Source organism: Zalophus californianus, chromosome 9, assembly GCF_009762305.2.
Source record: "Zalophus californianus isolate mZalCal1 chromosome 9, mZalCal1.pri.v2, whole genome shotgun sequence".
Lineage (NCBI taxonomy): Eukaryota > Metazoa > Chordata > Mammalia > Carnivora > Otariidae > Zalophus > Zalophus californianus.
This window is the reverse complement of record NC_045603.1, coordinates 126370522-126393839: the sequence shown is the minus strand read 5'-3', so window position 1 is coordinate 126393839 and position 23318 is coordinate 126370522. Positions and strand designations below refer to the sequence as shown.

General features: G+C 47.7%; 1 protein-coding gene and 1 long non-coding RNA gene across 3 annotated transcripts in view; one reads left to right on the top strand and one right to left on the bottom strand.

The window, feature by feature from the left end:
* Positions 1 to 23318, bottom strand: part of FAM171A1 (family with sequence similarity 171 member A1) — a 123283-nt gene that overhangs the window by 20656 nt on the left and 79309 nt on the right. Inside the window, 2 exon segments of the mRNA XM_027594751.2 lie at positions 9410 to 9586; positions 14028 to 14186. Of these exon segments, the coding sequence (XP_027450552.2) occupies positions 9410 to 9586; positions 14028 to 14186 (336 nt within the window).
* On the top strand, positions 452 to 19484 carry LOC113922624. 2 transcript variants are annotated; one of them, XR_003520006.2, is made up of 6 exons: positions 452 to 744; positions 864 to 939; positions 8631 to 8804; positions 14667 to 14820; positions 18996 to 19193; positions 19277 to 19484. It is a non-coding gene; the product is annotated as an uncharacterized LOC113922624 (long non-coding RNA). The 2 variants fall into 2 exon arrangements; XR_003520005.2 differs by lacking the exons at positions 8631 to 8804; positions 14667 to 14820; positions 18996 to 19193; positions 19277 to 19484 and adding an exon at positions 2486 to 2544.

The window sequence follows — 23318 nt, the reverse complement described above, 5'->3', positions numbered from 1 at the left end:
CAAATTTGCCACAGAAAATCCACAACGTGAATAATCCGTAAGTGGGAATTAAGAGTTGACAGTAAGACACATTTCCTTTCAGGAGGAACATGCTGCTCTTGCTCCAACGGCCACAACAGTGGGCAACAGTCATTTGTAAAGCTTGCCACAAAACGGTTTCGGTTAAACTCAAGCACAGGAAGTTCTACTTCTGTATAAGTGACACTATGGGAAGATGAAGTCTGTAAGAAAAAGGTTTCAAAACAAAAATGGCCCTGAACCACAACTATAATGTAGCTCATGTGATGGCATTCCTTATTTCCTCTGAAAAGTTCATTTCAGGGCTGGGTGGGGGAGGCGGTAGCTACAAACACAAAAGGCTTAACGATTCCTAGGAATGGATTGATATCACAAGAATGTTTTTTTTTAGTTGCTAGGCAACAATTTGAAAAACAAACGTCCATGTTCTGCGATCACTGTGCATCCGTTCTCCCAACGGGCGGCGCACGGGCTCTTGGCCCGAGCGCACGCCCCTCGGGACCACAGGGGCAGCGTGTCATCACAGTGCTGATGCTCACGGCCTGTTGCGGCAAAAAGATGCAATCTGTGTCTTGAAACCACACCAGTTTGTTGGCACGTGGCAGCCGAGATTTCCGGTCAGCTAGAGTTCAGCCATCGGATTACCACCATTTACCCCAATGACGTCTGTTCCACCCTTGTGTTCCGTTCTGTCCTTTACATCATTTCAGTCAGCTTTCTTTGCAGGTAAATTACCTTGGTTTCTCCGACATACCCAACAGAAGCCTGAATTCACTTTTGTGGGCAATTTTAACATCTGGGAAAGTAGAGACTCCTTTCCTGAGAGTTCTTTCTTTGTTTCTAAGAAACAGCCTTCGCTGGGAGAAGACCTATTTCATATCATCTTTCTTAAGGATCTACTGACATCACACTTAAGATTAGGTGAGTCTGCTTCCTTCTTTGTAGTACTCTTAACTATGGAGTCTGTTCTTTTGAAAAAACAAACGGTTCTAAAATTAATATCACACATGTAAACATGCACTTAATTGCTAGAAACATGAACTCCCTTCTTTTGTTCTACTTTTGCCCAGCCTGTGTAATATAGTTCATCCTTGTAATTCAATCTCTACATCTCAGTATTCAATATTGTCATCTTCCCTCCTGACGTGTGGCTCAGGACAGAGAGAGAAAAAAGATAAGGCAGGGATATTATGTTCATTTTTTTGCCAGTTCCAAACCATAATTTGGTGCTATAAGAACTCCCATCCTTTCCTCCCCTGCCAAAAAAAACAATGAAATGGAAAAAACATCCAGATCTATATTTTAAATCAAGCTCCACCTTCCAGGCAGGCTGGCTGTGACTTACCTAAATGGACTAATTCAAAGAGCACAGCATCAGCAGTAATGTTCACCATCTGAAGCGGAGACCAATCCCCTCCAGGCCAGCTATGAGTGGGGATCCTGATAGCCTGCTACATATGCACCATACATGCATGATAAGAGGTGGTTCAGTAACTGCCATTTCTATAGCAACCCACACACACTCTGCAGGCTGTGTTTTGGGAAGGCAGTTAAAACTGATTCTACAACGTAGCTCCACTTAGAAGATGCTTTTATTTCTGTCATCTCGTTAGAATGAGAGTATTCAAAATCCAGTAACCCAAGTGATCATTAAACCGCAGAAACTCCATCACATCCAGAAACCGAAAGGTTGATTTCTTGGCCGATGTCACTCGGTCACTTTAAATCCAAACCACTGACCTGGTTTGCATGTTCAGAAGTGACCATTCCCCAGGGCAACAAGTCAGATCACAGTCTGACAACCAGGAACATCGGACAGCCATCTGCTGTCCCAGTTCTAGGTGAGAGAGCAAATGCCTGTAAAAGCAAGCTGACAGAATCCTCTCCTACTGCCCAGAAAGCCTCAGCTAAGATGCATTCACCATGACCAAATGAAACTTCATGTGCCCGCCCGGGGAGGAAAACCGCCTCCTTCAAAGGACAGACTGCACCCCCGCACACGATTGATGAGGAACGTGTGTTACGTCCACAGTAGCCTTCCCCCCCACCACACCCATGACACAGACGCTGGCATTGTTATAATTTGCAAAAAAGCACCACGAGACAATCATAAGTTCAAGAAAACCTCCTAATTCCTCCCAAAAGAAAGACTTGTGTCACTACACAGAATCCTCCTTGCAGCACCAATCAAGCAGCATTTTAACACGACGGCTTCGGGGCTGCCTGTAAATGCAGCAAAGGTCTGAACTCTGGCACATGCAACTGCACTTCTTAAAAAAAATCCTTTTTATGGAGAGTGCACGTAACAATGAGCCAGTTCAAACTGCTGTAACACACTAAACAAAATCCAACTTTACTTACACCCTAAGACAGTGCTGATCTATTAGGTCATCCTCCGGTGAACATGTGGGTTGAAGGATGGAGATACTAATTTGTATAATGGAAAATTTCTCGCTTGTTCCAAAAGGAAAAAAGAAGGACAACTGTAGCAAGAGAAGAAGAAGAAAGAAGAAGAAGAAGAAGAAGAAAGAAGAAGAAGAAAGAGAAAGAAGAAGAAGAAAGAAGAAAGAAGAAAGAAAGAAGAAAGAAGAAGAAGAAGAAAGAAGAAGAAGAAGAAGAAGAAGAAGAAGAAGAAAAGAAGAAAGAAGAAAGAAGAAGAAGAAGAAGAAGAAGAACGACGACGACGATGATGACGATGGCAGCGGCGGCAAGAGTGATAAACCGACAGCATCAAATATGACTCCAGTCTAATGGTGTTTGAAAAGGAGCACTTCGAGGTCCCTATCCTCAGAGTAAACTTTCAGTTATCTGGCAGTCATGGACCTGCAGTATTCGAGTTAGTGTCAAAATGTGGATTTATTTTTCAAATAAAAGTCCCATGGGACTAAAAGCGATTCCATCTTTCTTTACAGAGTTTGAAGTCTTGCCCTTTAACAAAGGTGTTATCACTCTGAGCATCAATGCTCACTCCTGGCAAAATGCCGAAGGGCTACCTGGATGGCAGAAGTACGGATGTGGCTGCACCAGGCACCCCCACTTCGGTCCTGCAGACCATGAGCATAGAATCTACATTCTTTTTTTTTTTTTTTAAGATTTTACTTATTTATTTGTCAGAGAGAGAGCATTAACAAGCAGGGGGAGTGGGCAGAGGGACAAGCAGGCTCCCTGCTGAGCAGGAAGCCCAACACGGGGCTCAACCCAGGACCCTGGGATCGTGACCTGAACTGAAGGCAGATGCTTAACCGACTGAGCCACCCAGGTGTCCTAGAATCTACATTCTAATACTAGAATGGTAAGAGCCTCCCTCTCAATGCCTTTTACATCAAGGATCACATTTTTCTGTATGAGGTCAGATAGTATTTTCAGTTTGTGGGGACATCTGGTCTCTGTCTCAACCACTCAACCCGGTGGGTGTAATGAGATAGCACTCATGCAGACCATATACAAATGGGTGTGGTTGTGTTCCAGCGTCTTAGTCCCTTTGGGTTGCTATAAAAAAAAGAATAACATACGAGGTGGCTTATGAATTACAGATATTCATTGCTTACAGTTCTGGAGGCTGGGAAGTGCAAGATCAAGGTGCCGTCAGAATCAGTGTCTCATGAAATCCCACTTCCTAGTTCACAGATGGCATCTTCTTGCTGTCCTCACATGGTGGAAGGGGTGAGAGGGCTCTCTGGGGTCTCTTTTACAAGGGCACTAATCCCATTCCTGAGGGCTCCACCTTCATTACCTAATCACCTCCCAAAGGCCCCACACCTCCACACACATGGGGGGTTAGGATTTCAACATAGGATACTTGGGGAGGGGGGATACAAACGTTCAGTCCATAGCATCCAATAAAATTTTACTTAGGGATGCTTACATTTGATTTTCATATAATTTTCATGTGCCATGAGATACTCTTCTTTTGATTCTTTCTTCAATCATTTAAAAATGTAAATACCATTCTTAGCTTTGCTGTAGTTTGCCGACCCTGATTTAGGTGAACATTCTTAATGGATTCACAGATTGCTGTATCTGGCTGTTAAACGTTTGGAACTACAATTACTTTGATTTACGTTAAAAGCACATCATTTAAAGTGTTAAATGGTTTGAGGTGATTATTTATGTGTTTGAATTAATCATAAATAGCTATTAATTAGTAAGTAGTGTTTTGTGCTTAAGATGTGTTCCTACTTTTTTCCTGATCTGGTAATACTGTCTTGGAACTTTTTATTTAACCAAGATAACTTAATTTCTACTTAAATAATGATATTATTGATTAAATATAACAAATAAGAACCTTAATAATAAAGAAAAAAATAGTAAAAAAAAAAACAAAACCCCCAACCTTATGAAATATGTAGGCTTCTATTGAATTTAGGAAGTTAAAGAACATACGGTTTCTTTGAAATGTCCACCATCTTAAAGTTTTCAGAAAGCATATTTTAATTCATTTGATTATTTTTGAATGACTATGCAAACGTTGGCTCTTCTGTGTACACATACAAGCTGTTATAGCCGGGAGCTGGCAGTCACATTTCTTGCAGTAGATGCTCGGTTTAAAAAGACCCTTTGAGTGAAAATAGATCATGTACACAATGAAGGTTCTCAATGGCAAAAGGCTTGATGCTGTGGAGATTATTTCCAGAGAAGAGATAGAGAATCGGGTAACTTCCATTTCAGAGGCTTCCTCCCAACAATGCACATTTCTTGTTTTCACGGACTTCTGTTATTGTGTTAATTTCCCGTTGCTTCTGTAATAAATGACCACAGACTTAGGGGCTTAAAACAACCCCAACTGTATTCTCTTAAAGTTCTGGAAGTGAGAGGTCTGAAGTCAGTTCCGTTGAGCGCAAGTCAAGGTGTCAGCAGGCTTGGTTCCCTCTGGAGGCTCCCAGGGGAAAATCTGTTGCCTTGCCCTGTTCAGCTTCTCATGGCCACTGTGTTCCTTGGCTAGTGGCCCCCTCCTCTATATTCAAAGGACATCGCCCGAGTCTCTGCTCCGACACGCTGTTGCCATCTCCTCTGGTTCTGATTCCTCCTGTCTCCCTCCACAAGGACCGCCGTGATCACAGTACATGCCATCTCTCTCTTATTCCTGCAGCCACATCCCGTCTCGTGGTTGCTGTCAGATCAGCGTTTCTCAAGCTTCACCCTCTCCCTGGTCTTCTCTGTGTTACCTCTGCCTCGGTTCAGACTCTTCCCTCTTTTCTGGCCAATTCAGCTGCTGTTGGAGTGGCTCCCACCTCTCCTTCCCTCCACCGGGTCTTCTGTATCGCACCGTAGGTTATCCTTCCAGAGCACAGACCGCTTTCCCAGGCAAGACTGTCCCCCGGGCTCCTCAGGCCCACACATGCTTCAGAGCTGGCCCTGCCTCTCTGTCCCCTCATGTCAAGCCGCATCTTCTGCATGCCCCGCCATTTGCTACCACACCACCTGTGTGCCCTTCCCGGCTCGCGCAGAGGTGTCCCCACAGCTTGTCACATCATGTGAGTGGGATCTCTCTTTTCTCAAATCCCTTTCTCCATCCCCTAAACAGTAACGTAGCTCCTCCTTCGCTCACACGGTACACGTTACAGTGATTACTAGAAATTACATACGGGCAGGGCCTTGCGATTTCTTAGTTGTCAGGGCAGTTGATATATTAGGAGATAAGATTTGTACTTAAGAGGACTAATCTACATGGAAGATGATCATATACATACGGCTTTCCATTGCTTCGAAAAGATAACCTACGGTGCGATACAGAAGACCCGGTGGAGGGAAGGAGAGGTGGAAAGGCACTCCAACAGCTGCTGGAATTGGGCCAGAAAAGAGGGAAGAGTCTTCGAACCGAGGCCGAGGTAACACGGAGAAGACAGGGAGAGGTGGAAGCTTGAGAAACGCTCATCTGACAGCAACACGGGACTGGATGTGGCTGCAGGAATAACGTGGGATAACCCTGAGGTTTCTACTCTGATGGTCTGGTAGGCGATACCCTTAACCAGAGAGGGAACACGGAGAGGTTTAGATGCTGCAGCAAGAGGAGTGGATAACCTTATTTTAGGCTCTTGGACTTGACTTTCCTATGGCACATCCATACACTGATGTCTACTGGAAGGTCAGAAACACAGAGCAGAGCTAGGACCTGGGTGCATGGGGAGCTGTGGGGGTGAGGGAAGTGGTGTGGTGCCCTAGCCACTGGCATCAGCTAAGTTAGCAGCTGGGCAGAGGGCAGACGCCAGTGGCCAGCATACAAGGGGGACCCGGGGGGACACTGAGTCAAAGAGCCAACAGACGAGGGCCCTTCACAAAGGAAGGAAGATCTCGGAATGTCGCACAGACCTCGAAGCGGAGGAGGAGGTCACCTGCCTTCAGAGCCGTGCAGCCACTGGTGAGCTCCGGGACACTGTTTCCGAAGAGTAGGAGGCAGGAGCAGGATCATAGTGGGCTGAGAATTGAAGCAGCACGTGGGGAAACAATCCTTCGAGAGATCTGGGCTAAGGGGTTTGGAGGGCACAGTCCGTGGGAGCCTTCTATAGGATGGGGAGACTTCTGTTTACTTTCTAAACTCTTCCGGGTGTCTCTTGCTCTGTGCTAGGCGCTCTACTAAGCCTCTTACAACTTTTAATTCATTTTCTCCTTGAGTGGTTAATTTTTTGTGTCGACTTGGCTAGGCCATGGTCCCCAGATATTTGGTCAGACACGTATGAATGTTGCTGTGAAGGTATTTTTAAAGTGAGAGTAACATATAAATCAGTAGGCTGAGTAAAGTAGATTACCCTTCATGATATGGGTGGGCCTCATCTAGTCAGTTGAAGGCATTAAGAAAAAGACTGACCTCTCCCAAGGAATAGGGAATTCCGCCAGCAGACTACCTTTGGGCTCAAACTACAGTATCGGCTCCTCTCTGGGTCTCTAGTCTGCAGGCTGACCCTGCAGATTACGGACTTGCCAGCCTCCACAAATGTATAAGCCAATTCCTTAAAATAAATCTCTTTCCACAACACCCCCCCACCCCCCACACCCTATTGGTTCTGTTTCTCTGGAGAACTTTGTCTAATACACTCTTCGTAACAACATTATTATTATCATCGCCATTTCACAGTTGAGGAAACTGGCACAGAGAGGTTAAGTAAACTTGCTCGGGGCCACACAGCCAGTGGGTAGCAGAGCCGGAATAACAATCCAGTGTGCCCCCAGGCCCCTTGCTCTTAACCACATGTCATGCTGCTGCTTCAGTGCGCTGACCTGAACACGTTTGGGGCCAACTAGGAGGTCGAAGGGAGAGAAGCAGAACATACAAGGGGATAAGAGCCTCAACAAACGCACATCTTACACAAATGAGAAAACAGGCACGGGGATTTGCCCAAGGTGGGACTTACAGCTTTACAAGAGCAGACCCAGGTTTTCAGGATACAAAATACAAGCTGTCTCCATTCTCCTTCCTACTTTCTCCTGTGTTCTTCTGAGATTCTCCCAGGCACGCCCCTCTCAATCTGTCTTCTTCTGGGAGGTGTTGGGCTCCTTAGGTCCCGACTAAGTCCTCGAGAACACACGTCAGCGGCAGCCTAACTCAGTGCAGGATTATGTTAAGGAAATGATACCGTCCATCTGTCAACGTCAAGTTTAGTACGTCTTTAGTGAAATCAGTGAATTCCACACAAATGATTATGGCTCCTGTTAGTAATTATTTGGAAAGCAAAATGAAGCAAAAGCGAAACAAAACAAAACAAGACCAAACCGCAACAAACCCAGACATCCAACAGGCATTTCTTTTCACATATAAATTCCCAGGACTATGATTTGACTCCTCATGGAATTAGATATCTTTGAAAATACATTTGACACCAAACATCTCCCAATAATCTTTATGCATGGTCTAATGCTTTAAATTCTGGATGAGGGCATCTGAAAACTGGTATTTTCAAGCTTGACTTTCAAGGGACGGGGGTACCGAAGGGGTATAAGAATGAAGATGGTATGAAAATCTAAGCACACAAGCATGTGTGCCCATATTGTTGTGAAGAGCACCAACTATACAACTTCCTAGCGAACAATCTGGAAAGATGTATTAAAAGCTTTAGAATTTCATACATTTTTAATCCAGCACTATCGCTTTCTCTAAAATTTTATCCTAAGGAAACAACGATGGCCATGCCTAAAGATTTAGCTACAAAGTTATTTTTCATAGCACTGGTAAGAATAGTAATGTTTTCTCTAATTATAGGGCACAGAGCAACCAAATTATGACACATCGACATAATGAAATACCACGCAATCATTAATTTTGACATTGCAGAGTCACAGCTGATGCTACATAAAGATGTTTATGATATGCAAGTGGTTTTTAAAGGCAAGTTACAGAACAGTATTATAGCATATATCCCATTCCTGTTAAAAATATATTTTGCGGAAGGCAGCCTTTCTAAGAGGGCCCAGGGATCCCCACCTGCTGGTGTTCACGGGCCTGTGCAGTCCACCCCACCCTGGACCTATGTTGGGCCCTGGGACCAACAGCATCTGGAAAGAAGTGATGGTGTGTCACACTTTGACATTAGGTTGTAAAAGACTGTGACTTCCATTTTGCCCACTTGTGCTTCTGTATTTTATTTTGTTTTTTTTTTCTCTTGGATCATTTGCTCCAGTGAACGCAAGCTGCCACGTAGTGAGCAGCCCTATGGAGAGACCCCCAGGGCAAGGAATGAAAGCCTCCGACCAACAGATCAACAGCTAGTGAGGAGCTGAGGCCTGTAACAGCCCTGCAGGATTGGAAGCACGGTCACCAGCCCCCACCCGACCCCGAGATGAACACAGCCCAGGTTGGCAGCCCGACGGCAACCTTGCTGGAGGACCTGACCCAGAAACCACCCAGCTACGTTGTCCCTAGACTCCTGACCCTCCAGAAATGTGAGATAAGAGATGCTCACTGTTTGAAGCTGCTGAGTCTTAGGGCAATTTGTTGTGCAGCGATAGATAACTAACACATACGTGCATGGTGAAATGACTGGAAGGATCTAATGCCAAATACGATTAGTGGTTTTCTCTAGGTGGGGGGTTAATGGGTCATTTTAGTTTCTCTTGGGATGTTGTTGGCAACGTTCTTCCTTTTTCGTTAAACTTAAAAACCACATGACCAAGAGAGACGATAGAACTTAAAGAATAAAAGGCTAAAGATTGGGGGAGCCAATTTTAGCTCTAATAACCTTTAAAGACTCAAGTAAGTTAGCTTAAATGTACAACAAAAACAAAAACAAGAGAACCCTCCAGAGAGCGTGCCTGCATGGCCCAGTGGCGTGAGCTTCACCAGCCAGAAACCGTGCAACGTTCAGTACCTTCAAGGAAAGGAGATTTGCATGGGCTTCTTAAAAGGAAAATCAAACAGTCATGAAGTCACCTGCTAGCCAATCACAGGAGTCTTGCTTACCCAGCTTCTGGTCAAACCGCCACGCGGCGACATAGGCATTGTGCCTCAGAATGCTCTGTGTGGCCAGCGGCACAGTGACGTAAATGGGACCATCCACCAGCACCGGTGTTCCATCGCTGCTGAGCAAGTGGACGCTGACGGCCGTGACTGGGGTCAGGTCATACCTGGTGCCATTTCCTGAAAGCAAGAGGGATTCTCCATCACACGTGCAAAAGGGACCTACAGGGGGCTCCTGCCACCGTCTGCATCTGCCATTCACTGAGTATGGTACCTCCTATGTGCCAAGGACGGCAGTAAGCCCTTTACATTTATAAAATCCTCACCGCATCTTTGTAAGGTAGGCAAAATCCACATTTTACAGATAAAAGACCCAGGCTCACAGAGGGTAGTAATGGGAACTGGCCCCAAGGGCACGGTGGTCTGTCCGGGATCTAAGCTCAGGTCTGCCGACTCCACTACACTACAGTGCTTTGCTTTCAAACAGGGGCCTCAAAAGGAAAAGACTTGTCTATAACATGAGAGGAGGCAATGTGTAGAAATCCCTGAAATCAACGCCCAGACAAAGTCAGCTCCATGCCCGTGTTAATTACTTGGCAGAGCCCCATCAGGAAACCAAATGTTTTGCATTAGAGACTGCTTAAAAAAAAAAAAGGAATTTTTTTTTTTTTCAAGGAGTGCTTCAAAATCCTAACTTACTTCTACTAAAAGTACACTACTAAAAACCTGGACTTGAAATATTTGAGTTATTTTAGTTGCCATTGTTATTTTGATCTGTTTAAAAGGAATTTAATATCCCAATTATTCTACATTAGAGGCCTTTTACTCAAGCCAATGCTTTAATGACTGCCTACTTTATAGATAAATCAGGGAATGCTTATGACAGCGATATTATATTTATCTACTTAAGTAATCCATTTTAGGACAATTTTTCCCCAGTGAAATATAATATCACATAAAATGTTTTCTGTTATAATTTTAAATCTTGAGCACAATGATAAAAGCACGGTGATAAAAAATGTAAGCTCCATTAGAACATAATCTGTAGGATTTCTTACTAAGCTACTTAGATACTTACCTACCCATCAACTACCTGAGCTAATGCAAACCTCCACTTAGGACTAGATGTAAACATTTAGAGCAAATCTAAGTGAATTTTAGAGTTTCAACACAAGTTACAGCTAAACTCTTTATAGAGCAATTTATATGAGTCATGACAGAACTACCTTTTACAATTTATATTCATCTCTGTCATTGAAGGAGAAGGCCCGATAATGGGAATTTCATCAAAAGGTCCACAGTTTAAATGTGCCAACTGCCCAAAGGGGACACAGAAGTCAAGCCAAGTCTACAATGTACCTCTCTAGGTTCTGTTAAGACTCTCTAGATGAGACAGAACTGAAAACCAAGAGAAATTCAGGGACTCACTAGATTGTAGTACACAACTCAGACAGAACGTTCTCAACTGGGGAGCACTGCTGCTTTCAGCAAACCTGAGGCAGGAGGTCTGCACAGGGAAGCAGCAGGTAGACTAGGAAAGCCTTCTAGACTCCTCATCCATCCTTGCCTCCCACTTAGCTCTGCCTCCTCATCCCCACTCAGCAATTCTCCCTTCCTGTTTTTTTTTTTGCACATTCCTGGCCCAGGAAGCCAGGGTTCCAGTACCAGATGCACCCACTAGCTGCGTATGTGGCTTCGGGGAAGTTACTTCACTCCTCAGGGATTTTTCTTATCTGCATTATCTGGACTAGATGCCTTCCTATGAGGCTATGGAAAGAAAACAGACTCAGCTATAAACATTTAGAAGTAAGTACAGCATTGCAGAAAAGGGCATCTTAATTAAAGCAATATACGTTAGGTTCACGTGATTTAAGGGTCTCTTAAAAGCTCTCCCTTAGAAGACAGAGCAGGCAGCCACACTTGATTTCTTGAGGCTTCTTTTCTCTTTCTCAGTGCCCCAGCTAAATGCCCACTCGTACTCTATGCCTTCCCAAACACTCTCCCTTTACCCTCCCACTCCATTCTGGAACAACGAACAAGTCATACTTCGACAGGCTCAACTGTCTCCCTTCCAGCACTTGTTCTAAGACTGCAACTCTACCCAAAGCACTGAGTTCTGTATATAATGACATCTTTCCCTCTTGTTCCCTCCTGATGTTACCAGGCTCCTGTCATGTCCCAATAAAGACAGGTGTCAGGCAAAGGCAGCAGGGGCGGCGCCACTGGACCAAGCTTAGGAGGCCTCCGACCCGTCCCTTGTAACATGAGGGGTTTTGCTCAGAGAGCATCTAGGGTTCTGTTTGGCTTTGCATTCTGTTTCTAGCTTTGCTGGATGTTAGTCATTTTACGGACTCTTCTCTGTCTTCCTGGAGTTACGAGCAGGAGTCATTTCTTAACCCTTGGGAATGTCAGAGGACGGGTGTGTGCTTCCTTAGCAAACCAGAGTGGGGAGCGTGATGCCGTGAAGGTGTAGTGTCTCCGGCCTGTGTGGGGGAGGTGGTGGCCCCATGTGACACAAGGACACTATGGAGCAGGTGGACACAGGTGAACAAATGAGAACATGGGCCAAATCTCCATCTGGCTGAGTTGTTCTATTTACAACTCTGGATAAACTCCCTCTGAACTGGACACAACCAAGAACACTCCAAGGACCCCAGCCTTCAGAGCCCTTTCCAACCCCACTTGTGGCCTCCATTCACCTTTGCCGGACTCTGGTTAGGAACTGCCGTCTCACACAGCTATGTGTGGGCCAGGCCCTCACGAAAAGCTGAGATCTCTTAGATGCATCTTATAAAACAGGAGGTAAGCACGCAAGCAAGTGTTGGGGGGTGGGGAAGAGAGGCTCTGCACCATGGGAAACTGGAGACAGGCACCTAGCTGGTGAGATGTCGGGGTGCTAAGCGGAGCCCACGCTCCAACACGCTCACAGGTGTGAGCCAACACGCCCAGGGGTGGTCGCCTTTCCTGGCAGCCCTCAAGTAGGTCGGATTCCTCTTCCCACATCAGCTGTCAGTGTTTTCAGTGGAAAAGAAGTTGCATGTAACCTTCTAAAGACCTTCTTTCTTCCCTCTGAAATAACAGAGTGATTTTTAAAATAAAACAAACCCCTTTAAAATCAATAGTTCTATGTCTTTATATTCTTCTCCCTTCCCCATCATCTCAGATTTCATAATTTATTCAAGAGCTCTTGGAAATGGGGCACAGAAAAATTAACGAGCTCTGAGGAATGAGGTCTTCCCTCCAAGTTAGGGTTTTATGATTGTGCACCATTTGTTGGGGAGACTGGGTGGAGGTCGCATGATGGTCTCCAATTGTACTTTTTCACGTTCCCTGAAATACTACTTTTCTCCTTGGCCTGTACGCTTAGAGTAAAAGTCAACATTTTCCCCCCAATAATGTTTACTTAAAGTGACTACCATGCAGTTTTATCTGACGGCCAGTTCCTGATGTCTTAATTGCATCTTCATCATGTATAAAATTGAAGTAAGAAGAACTATTTCTGAAAGCAGGTGCCACAGATGGCGAAAAGTGAGTAACAAATCACCAGGTCACCTTGACTGGTCACCAGAAATTCGTCAGCATTCTACAAAATGGATCAGATGCTGCAGGTGTAAAAGCTTTTTCAGAAGGACCTAAGATCCGTTTATGTAAAGCACTGGACAAGTGAGGGAAATTCAATAAAAGCGTTTCTGGGAAAATGCAGTCACCTCCTCACCTGGCAGGATTTAACCCAGAACAGCCTCTGGTTTTCAAGTTTATGTTGTGACTAATCTAAAGTGTCGGGAAAAGAAGAGGGGAGACAAGAAATGACTCAGGACCTCAGCATCTGCCACTTTCCAGTCCCTAGGACTAGGGACCACACGAGTGCCGAGTGCACTGTTGGCTGCAAGCCAGTCTTTTTACTGATAAGGAATTATTACATATTTTCTGGCTGCTGGTTTTTAGTTTCTCTGATTTTTTAGCTCTATGTGTCCGGCCAGTCTAGAGTGACACGGACCAAGCTGACTTAGAGGTCTGGATTCAAATCAACATCAAAGCCTGACCACTGTTTGCCGAGTCAAGGCAGAGAGAACAGCTCAGAGGATGGAAAGATGTGGGAAAATGCTGGCCGGGTGCAGGTGGTACAGAAGAGGCTCCAGCTCCTAAATGCTCCTGATTCCTAGACATGACATCCGGGTTGTCCCCACTCTCTGCATCAGAGCCACTGCCCCCCTCCCCCGCCCCGCTGTGACCCGTGGGTGGGAGGGGGAGGGCGGCCACGCAGGCGGCTCCACCAAACCCACTCCAGGGGGAAGCGGGACAAGGGCAGAGAGCCTTATACCTGGGAAAAACAAACGAACAAAAAAACCCAACTTCAATTATAAGTACTTCTCTGAATTAAATATATTTAGTCTACCAGAGGGGAGCTCTGAAGGTACGTTAGCCAGGACGGCTGAAGGCGACAGGTGCACTCACATGTACTTCCACCGTGGTGTAGACGGGAATCCCGAACTAACACCGCTCCAACGCACTTGACCTTTCACAACTCCGGTGGTTCTTCCGGGCAGTACTAACGCTTTGAGCCACATCCCCAGATGCAACCACAGAAGCCCCAGCTGAGAGGAGAACAGACTCCAATTACCTGTTCCATTTCCATCCAAGCCTCGCAGATAAGGAAAACTGTCCACCTCGGCCGGGGTGCTGGCGGCCGTGAGGAAGGCCGTCAGGTCGCTGTAGCTGGTGTTCTCCGGCAGCCGCAGGGCTCTCCTCTGGAAGTGAACGCGAGGCTGTGGCCGGGCACCTGCAGAAATGAACTTCGGAGTTACCTCCCGGGGGAGCAGCAAATCTCAGGCAACCAGGAAGCGCTTCTCCACTTTGCAGCGCACCTCCCCTCCCCCTCCCCCTCGTCCCTGCCTCTCCGCCCATCCCCCATTCGCCGCGCCCCCCGCAGGGCACAAAGATGTGACAACATGCTATTATGGGGATAGAAATAATAGCCCATTGTCACATTTGTTTTGACACAGGATGTTATTTAGGTTTTTAACAAAAAAGCTTTCCAAGTCCTATTTGTGAGCAAGCTTTGCACTGCCCAGCATTCGCACTTGGCGGGGGGGGGGGGGGGGGGGGGGGGGGGGGGGCAATACTTTAGGAAAGGAAGTCCGCATCAGTGAAACGAGTAGATGACAGTTCATCTCTTTACGTAAACAAAGCAAGTGACACCCTTTGAGACTGTTACAAACACCTCCTTAATCTTCTGGTAAAATCTGGTTTCCCTCCACAGACCAAACTGAAGCCGGGCAAGGGAATTCAATGTGCAGCCTGGACAAGAATTCCAAAGGAGAAGCTGCCATGTGGCATCCAGTCTCTGCGGGTGGGGTGCACCCTATTCGTCACAGCTCACGTTGGGCGTTTGAGGACAAGGCTCTAGAAAGGAGGTGGGAACGCTCCCTTTGGGGCAGGCAGCTCCGTGTGCGGAAGGACGGGCTGGGCCCCTTCAGACAGTTCCCCGGGTGATACTGTCTGCAGCATGGGTTCCAGATGTTGTTTTGGCTGCAGAACCCGAACCTGTGTTCCCCTAATGCTATGGCGACAGTCATAAGACGTCAAGGTGCCAAATCATTTTGCGCAAACCCAGCAAAAACATCCCGAAGACACAAGTTAATACAAGTGGGAGTTGTGGCACTTACACACTTCTGTGGATTAAAATAGCCGTTCCTCAAAAGCAGTGATCTGCCCTGGCTTTCTGGCCACTGCATATCCTGCCCCAGGCCCGCAGTTTCTCCTGTGGTCAGCTGGGGGCTCCCTGCCCGCCGTCTGGGGCGAGGGCTGTCTGGCACCACAGCCCAGCCCTGAGCTGATGGTCTTTATGCCTGCCCCAGGGTTCCTTTTAACCCTGGATCAGAAAGTTTCAGGTGGGGAATAAGCTTATCCAAAAGGGTTCTAGCGGAAAGGAGTTTTAGAGCTCAAAGATATCAGAGTCCACATTGTTCTTCCTACAAGTAAGCCACAGAAGCTCAAGAGACATGAAGTTTGGGGTAGGCTGGCTGGAGCATGTACCAGTGAGGTGGCAGAGAGTCAGATGCCCCCCCGTACCACCTAAAAATCACTGGTTAGAGTTCTCAGATGACTGGTTCTCCACTCCGTGAAACACAGGCCCCACTTTTGGGCCCCTGGGAGCCCGATGCCCCAAGTCATGACTCCCATCTGCATTCCGTCACCTCCACTGAAACTAACTGGACGGATACGCGGTCCTGTCTCAAACCTCCATGGCTTTTCTCTACCCCCAAAACAACCCACGGTGATGCACTAGCATCCAAGTATCTGTCTCTGTTCACTCCCAGCTCTGCTCAGTCTGGTCTTTTCCTTTGATGTCACAGAAGACTGATGTCTTCCTTCTGTCACCTCCTTGGTCCACACAGAGTCTGGACACCTTGAGCTCCCCAGGAGCACCGCCACTCCTGGCGAGGAGCAGTCTGCTTCTCTGTTCTTCTCCCTGCTGCACTCGGAGACGGAAAGTCAAAGCCAACCTTTTCTTTTTTACCCCCTCACCCCCAACGACATAACATTACTCCCTCCCTGATCCTATTACTGTTGTCAGTGATAGTGAACTTTCTGAGAACTTATTTCCCTTTGTCTACTGTTTTTCGATCTAAGCAATGCTGCTGGTGCCCGCCTGGGTTACAGTGGGGGAAACAAAGAACTTGCTAATAAGAAAATATATTGTCCACAGTGTGACGGGGCCAAGAGGGACTTGTGCTCATGAGGGTTGAGGCAGAGAGGGTGGGATACATGCTGCCTTCCAGGCCTCAGGAAAAGCGTGACTGCTGACAGGTGAAGGGGGGATCACACTGACCCCCTCAGGGACTGGCCTGGAACTATCTGCTGTGACTGGTGGGTGGGGGGGGGCACAGAGGGGCAATGCCTGGGGCAGGTTAACTAGCCAGGGACGTGGCCTGTCCAGCTGACTGGATGCATGCTGTGACCGGCATGACATGGATCCCTGTCTGCTGAGGGACCAAACACACTCCCAGACACAGAGCAAAGGCAGGACCTCTCTCTGCCTGCCGAAACGACCCAAGAAATATCTGAGGAGTGACAGAAGGGTGGAAGTCACTCTAGGCCTCAGTGTAAATGGAACCCAAAGTGTCTGTGTGGGGCTGGGGGGCGGTTAGGCCCTCACGCCTACCTTCCTCTATCAGCACGGCTGGATTCCCGCGATTCCAGGACGGGGTGGGAAGACCGAGGCACAGACCTGGCTTGGTCTTTTCTGGATGACTCTCCCACATTCCCCCACAACAGCGGGTTCTCAAACGTTCTCTGTTCTTCTCAGACTCAGGGCTCCATCCCCAGCCCCAGATGCTCAGGGCCTCTGTTACTGAGAACACTGGGGCGACCACCTCCTGTCTCTGCACTTCAAAATCCCCGCCTTCCCTCTTCTCCCGACCCTTCTGTCCCTGCTCTCCTCCGGGGTCAGTCAAGCCAAGCCTCCGCCCCAACTTCCACTTGTGATGCTGCAAGACCTGGCCCAACCAACTCCTCCTGCCTTTGTTAATCATCCCTCTCTACAGGTTTCTCCTCCACAGCCAACACACAGACGCATTCCTTCCTCATCTAGAAAAATAACACCAAAACAGGACTTGAATGCCGTAAGGGAATGCCTCCTCTCCTTCCACCCAACCCCCAATGATCTGGCTGTTACCCACAACACACACCACCCTCGGAAATGTCAATGGATGACTGTATAATCTGCAAACCCATGACTATTTCTCGGCCTTCCTCCTCACTGACCTCTTCACAATGGTCCACACTGTTCACCGCCCCCGCCCAGGAACCCCTCCTGCTTGGCACTCGCAGTCCTGCACGCTGGTCTCTCGAGTCAGCCGGCTTTTTCCTCTGCAAGTATGTGTTTTTCTCCTCCCACTTCCAGATGAAACAGTTCCTATGGGGCTGCCTTCAGCTGCCTCCACTGTTTTTGGGTTCTTACCTTACTGACTCCCCTCCATGGTGGCCTTCCTGTCCGCCCCGATGCTCTTCCGAGCCCAGTGTCTGTATTTCCTCTGCCTTCGGGACACCTCCACCTGGATGCCCCACCGGCACTCCAACACCATCCCCTAGTTTCTCTCCCACTTCACCACACCCCCATTCTGCTCAACACCCAGCTTTGCTTCCAGGCTGCCATCATGTTCCCTTTTGATTTTTCTGCACATCCACTCACTGCCAGGACTGGCCAATCTCCTCTCATCAACATTTCCAGCATCATCTTCTCTTCCTTTTCTGACTCCACCCTACATCACCCTACACGACCCCCAGCCTTTCACCTTTGCCGCTCCAACTACTGACACACTGATTTTTCTAAAGTCACTCCGGTCACATTCCTTCTCTGCTCAGAGACCTTCAGTGGATTGCCACCACTTAGCAAACAATGGTGGCAGTGACAGTTACAGACTAGCACGGACCCAAACTGCTACAATTCCCATCCTGTAAGTGAGAGGTGCAGTTCAGTACTTCAGAATTAACAGTTCTTTTTTTTTTAAAGATCTTATTTGAGAGAGAGAGAGAGAATGGGGAGGAGCAGAGGGAGAGGGACAAGCAGACTCTTGCTCGGCGCTCAGCGGGGCTCAATCCCACAACCCCGAGATCATGACCTGAGCCGAAACCAAGGGTCAGACACTTAACCAACTGAGCCACCCAAGTGCCCCCACAAAGTTCTTATATACATATTATTTCACTTGATAGTTACAACAATCCTGTGAAGAAAGAACCCTCTCCTCTTTATGAGTGAGGAAGCGGAAGCCCAGAGAGGTTCCACAGTCATTCTGTTAGTAAGAGACAGAAAGGAATTCTTTCGATCCTAATTACTTTTCCCCTCCTAGTACACCATGCCTACCTCTCACCCTCCGGCCAAGCAGGACTGCACAGCTCTGTGCTTCCACACATATGTTCATGCCTTTTCCCCACAGTCTCTATCTGCACATCCTACACATCATCCAAGATGTGTCCTAAATGCCGCCTCTTCTGTGGAGACGTCCTTGATCCCACCCCAACCTCTAAATGCTATTTCTATCTTTCTCTCTCCAGCATGGATTTTTTTCTTTTTTAAGATTTTATTTATTTGAGAGAGAGAAAACACGAGCGGTGGGGCGGGGCAGAGGAAGAGGGAGAGGCAGACTCCCCGCTGAGCAGGGAGCCTGATGTGGGGCTCGATCCCAAGGCCCTGGGATCAGGACCTGAGCTGAAGGCAGACGCTTAACCGACTGAGCCCCCCAGGTGCCCCTCCAGCACGGATTTTACTGTGCCCTGCGTTATGTTTATTTGGAAACGTGTACATGTCCCTAATCAGAGGCACCATGAGAAAAGAACATGGAGCAGTGGAATCACTCAGTGCTACATTTAAATCTTTCTTCTATCATCTTTTATTTGAGTGACTTTGCGCCTCAGGTTCTTTACCTGTTCTTTACCTGTTCTTTCAAACAGGTATGAATCATGCTTGTTTTGTAATATGGTGTTGTGATGCCAGATCCGAGTGCACACGCATGATGCCTAACAGGGTCTCTGGGTACATAACAGGTACAGGATAAACATTAATTTCCCGTCTCCTCTCCCCTTTTAGATGGAAGCTCCTTGAAAGCAGGTGTTCTGTAAAACACATTGCACTGTGTTCTATACATAGCTGGTGCTCAACAATATCTACAGAATTACATGTAAAGATGAACTACACTGGGCAGCTCACTAGGTCCAAAGAGCGATCTGTCTTAATTCCGACTAGGTCAGGATTCCTCAATTTGAACCTACTGACATTTCAGGCCAGGTAATTCTTTGTTGGGGAGTGGGGGGCTGGGGTGCCTAGGCAGTGCATCATGTCTGACAGCATCCTTGGCTTCTATCCGTCAGATGCCAGGAGCAGCTCCCAAGTCGTGACAACTAAAAATGTCACCAGAAACTGCCCAACGTTCCTGGGGGACAAAGCTGCCCCAGACTGGGAACCACTGCACAAGATACTCTGAGCATCCTCACAATGATCCAGACATGTAGGGAGACCCTCCTCTGCAAGGGGCGCTGGATATGCGAAGAGGAAAAAGACAAAGGCTCTGCCGTCCTGGGGCTCAGGAGTACAGAAGGCTTCATGGGAATGGCTTAATTATGACAATGTTTTAAGTGCCAAAATAAGAGACCTATGTGGAAAAGTACAGAGGAAACTTCGAGAGAGCTCCGTGGGTGGCATCCGTGCCCGGGTCTGGAGGCGGTGTGGGGGCGGGGGGAAGGGAGCGCACACCTGGAAGCAGGGCCAGCCTGAGCGGGGAGGCTGCGGAGGGCGGGGGGGCCCCCGGGAGCCAGGTGCAGGGGCGTCGGCGGGGTTTCCGGGATGGGAGGGAGAAGATCGCGTTTGCTCTCACCCCAGTTCTGATGGCGGGGGTAGGGGTGGAGGGGCTAGAGGTCGGCCAGGAGGCTGTCATAAGGGGTTCACGTGAGAAACGACGGAATGCCGAATAAAGACAGCGGCCTGGGGGTGGAAGAGGTAGCTGGAGGCGGACACGAGGCCAGAGGGGCAAGGAGCTGAGGAGTGAGACCCATCCTCCAGGACGCCTGGGTCTGCGCAGCTCGACCCGGCCCCCACCCCCCAGCCTCCACACCCCGCGGGGTGACCAGGACCCAGGAGGAGGCCCCCCAGCGGCCGCGAGCTCCGTGGAACTCTGTAAGGGAAACTTCCAGAACCGCCTGAGGCAAAGGAAAACCGAGGCGTGCAACCCGCGAGGGTAGACCTCTCCCGTTTGGGAGAGGATGGAAACGCGAGGGGAGTCTGAAGGAGGAAGGGGGGTTAGGAAGGGCTTTTCCTGGAATGGCAGGGTTTAGGGAGCTGAGGGAGAGCGGGAGGAGAACGATGGGGGGAGGCCTGAGGAGGAGATGGGGTGGGAGGACCTGCGAGAGAAGGGGCCCGTGGTGGAGGAGGAGGGACCGTGGCAGACACGTTACAAGGCCAGAGAGAAGCCACCAAGCCATCCTCCCCTGGTGGCTTCTCCTCTCCGTGGACCGTGGTGAGGTCATCGCTAAGAGCAGGGGCACTGAGGTGGGTAGCGCGGGGCGCGGTGGGGGTGAGGTGGGCGTGGCTTACAGCGGAGCTCTGGGGGCCGGAAGTCAGTGGGTGCTGACAGTGCCCCCCTGAGCAGTCGGGCATCTTCAGGGTATCCTATTATTTTTTTAAATGTAAATTCAAGTTAGTTGACATATAGTGTATTATTCGTTTAGTGATTCATCAGGTGCATAGAACACCCACTGCCCATTACATCAAGTGCCCTCCCTAATGTCCATCACCCAGTTACCCCATTCCGCCACCCACCTCCCCTCCAGCAACCCTCAGTTTGTTTCCTGGAGTTAAGAGTCTCTTATGGTTTGTCTCCCTCTCTGTTTTTACCTTATTTTATTTTTCCTTCCCTTCCCCTATATTCAGCTGTTTTGTTTCTTAAATTCCACATGAGTGAAATCATATGGTCCTTGTCTTTCCCTGACTTATTGTTTAGCATAATACCCTCTACTTCCATCCACATCATTGCAAATGGCAAGATTTCATTTTTTTTTTGATGGCTGAATACTATTCCATGGTGTGTGTGTGTGTGTGTGTGTGTGTGTGTCTGTGTGTGTGTACCACACGGTACCTTATTTATGTCCTCACATTCAGAGTCAACAAGATGCCCCGTTTCTGAGACCCATGAAGGTCTGCTGGATGCTCTGGGAGCCAACTGCTCAGAATTTACACAAATACCGTACCTACAGAGAAGAAAACAAGCGGGCAGTCTTTTTATTTTTCTAGGAAAACTCATTTTCCATGAGTTTATTCTATTTTACTTGGGTGTAAACATTTCAAAACAAAAACGTCCACTGAAGCATGAAGCATCTAACTAACGAGAACAATGGGCTCCTTCCCCTCTTCTGTGTTCATCTGCACGCAGTGGCCTTCATTCTTTGAAAGCTTTTACTTTAGTGTCACATAAAACTCATCACCTAAGACTATGCACGGAACGTGTGAAGCTTCATCACTGAACTGTCATCACGCTACCTACCTTTTCTCAGGAGCGTTTGATACATTATAACATCTGAGCAACATGTTAAAATTCAAAGACTTATAGTACTTACATTTCTGATCAAGTAAGAATTGATTTTTCTCCTCTGAATCCACTAAAAAAAATAAATTCACCTACACTTGACAAATCTGAGAACATTTAATACAGCTCTTACAAATTCAGTTTTATATTAATTTTATAGAACAGAACTGCGAAGACCAAAAATTATCTACACATGGGTTTCCTTCCAACTGGTAAGAGAGCATGAAACAGCATGCGGCATTCTTTTTTTTTTTAAAGATTTTATTTACTTATTCATAGGAGATAGAGAGAGAGAGAGAGGCAGAGGGAGAAGCAGGCTCCCTGCCGAGCAGGGAGCCCAACGCGGGACTTGATCCCAGGACTCTGGGATCATGACCTGAGCCGAAGGCAGAAGCTCAACCATCTGAGCCACCCAGGCACCCAGCATGCAGTATTATTATTGTCATGTCTCAACTCTCAGTAGACAAGGAAAAACACAAGGAGCAATTATTACACTCATGAACAAGGATCAGTGAAAAAAATTAAAATTTCTGGGGCGCCTGGGTGGCTCAGTTGCTTAAGGGTCTGCCTTCGGCTGGGCTCCCTGCTTGGCGAGGAGTCTGCTTCTCCCTCTCCCTCTGTGCTTTTTCTCTCGCTCTCTCTCTCAAATGAGTAAATAAAATCTTAGAAAAAAATTCTAAGATTTTATTTGTCAGAGAGAGAGAGACACACAGAGAGAGAGAGAGAGACAGCACAAGCAGGGGCAGAGGCAGAGGGAGAAAGAGGCTCCCCGCTGAGCAAGGAGCCCCATGGAGGACTCAATCCCAGGACCCTGGGATCATGACCTGAGCCAAAGGCAGACACTTAACCAACGGAGCCACCGAGGCATCCCTAAAAAAAATTTTAATTTATTCAGTCATTCAGTGAATTGCTCATTGAATACCTATCATAAGGCAGGTATAGGGCCAAGCCCTGGGAAGGTTTTAAGATGACCATGACATACTTCTTACCTTCAGCTTTTAAAATGTTAGTTGGGGAGATAAGGTATTACTACCAAATATGGGAAAGGGAGTTATCATAAAAAGATACACAGCCCCCAGCTGGAGGGTTGTTTTAATCCACTCTTCTGGTTATTGATAAAGACATGAAGGGCAAGAAGGGAGACAGAGATGTGTCAGAATGCAAGGATGGGAGCCAGAGGGCACGGAAGCTGCAGGAGCACCTGGTTCTGGGCTCAGGGCAGCTCGGGGCAACACAGCAGGAGTCTGTAGATTTCACTCAAATGCAGTGTCATCAACAGGACTCCACTAATCCCCAATCTGTGTCTCTCTGACCTGGTACTAACTGCCTCCCTTTTCTTACTCATACTTTCTTTTCTCTTCTAACCTGGGCTCCAAGGTGGCCTGGCATGCTCACAGACCCTCTGTACCTCATAACCACTCAGCTGAGAGTCTCACCTCTTCTGGGTTCTTAGCTTGATTCCAGTAAAAGGAAGAGAGAGAAGAACTGATGGCTCCAGATTTTCTCTTTCAGCTGGGTCCCAGCCCTTGGCTGCACTGTGGACTGGTTACCCCTGAGCCGGGGATCACATGGTATAAGCCCCTCGGCCACTGAGGTTGAAGGGCAAGGCACCTGCATGAATCACATCTCCAGGGAAGATGGAGACAAGACCTCCTGGAGGATGTGTCCTTAGCTGTTCTTGACGCCTAAGGAGGGTTTGAAGACAGATTGCAAGGTGGGGTGGGACACCCCAGATGGAAAACAGAAAAGGAAATTCAGTTAGGCTAGAATACTTTCTCCTTCAATACGTGAAGGAGAAGAGCCCGGAGAAGGGAGGCTGAGGCCGGATCACAAGG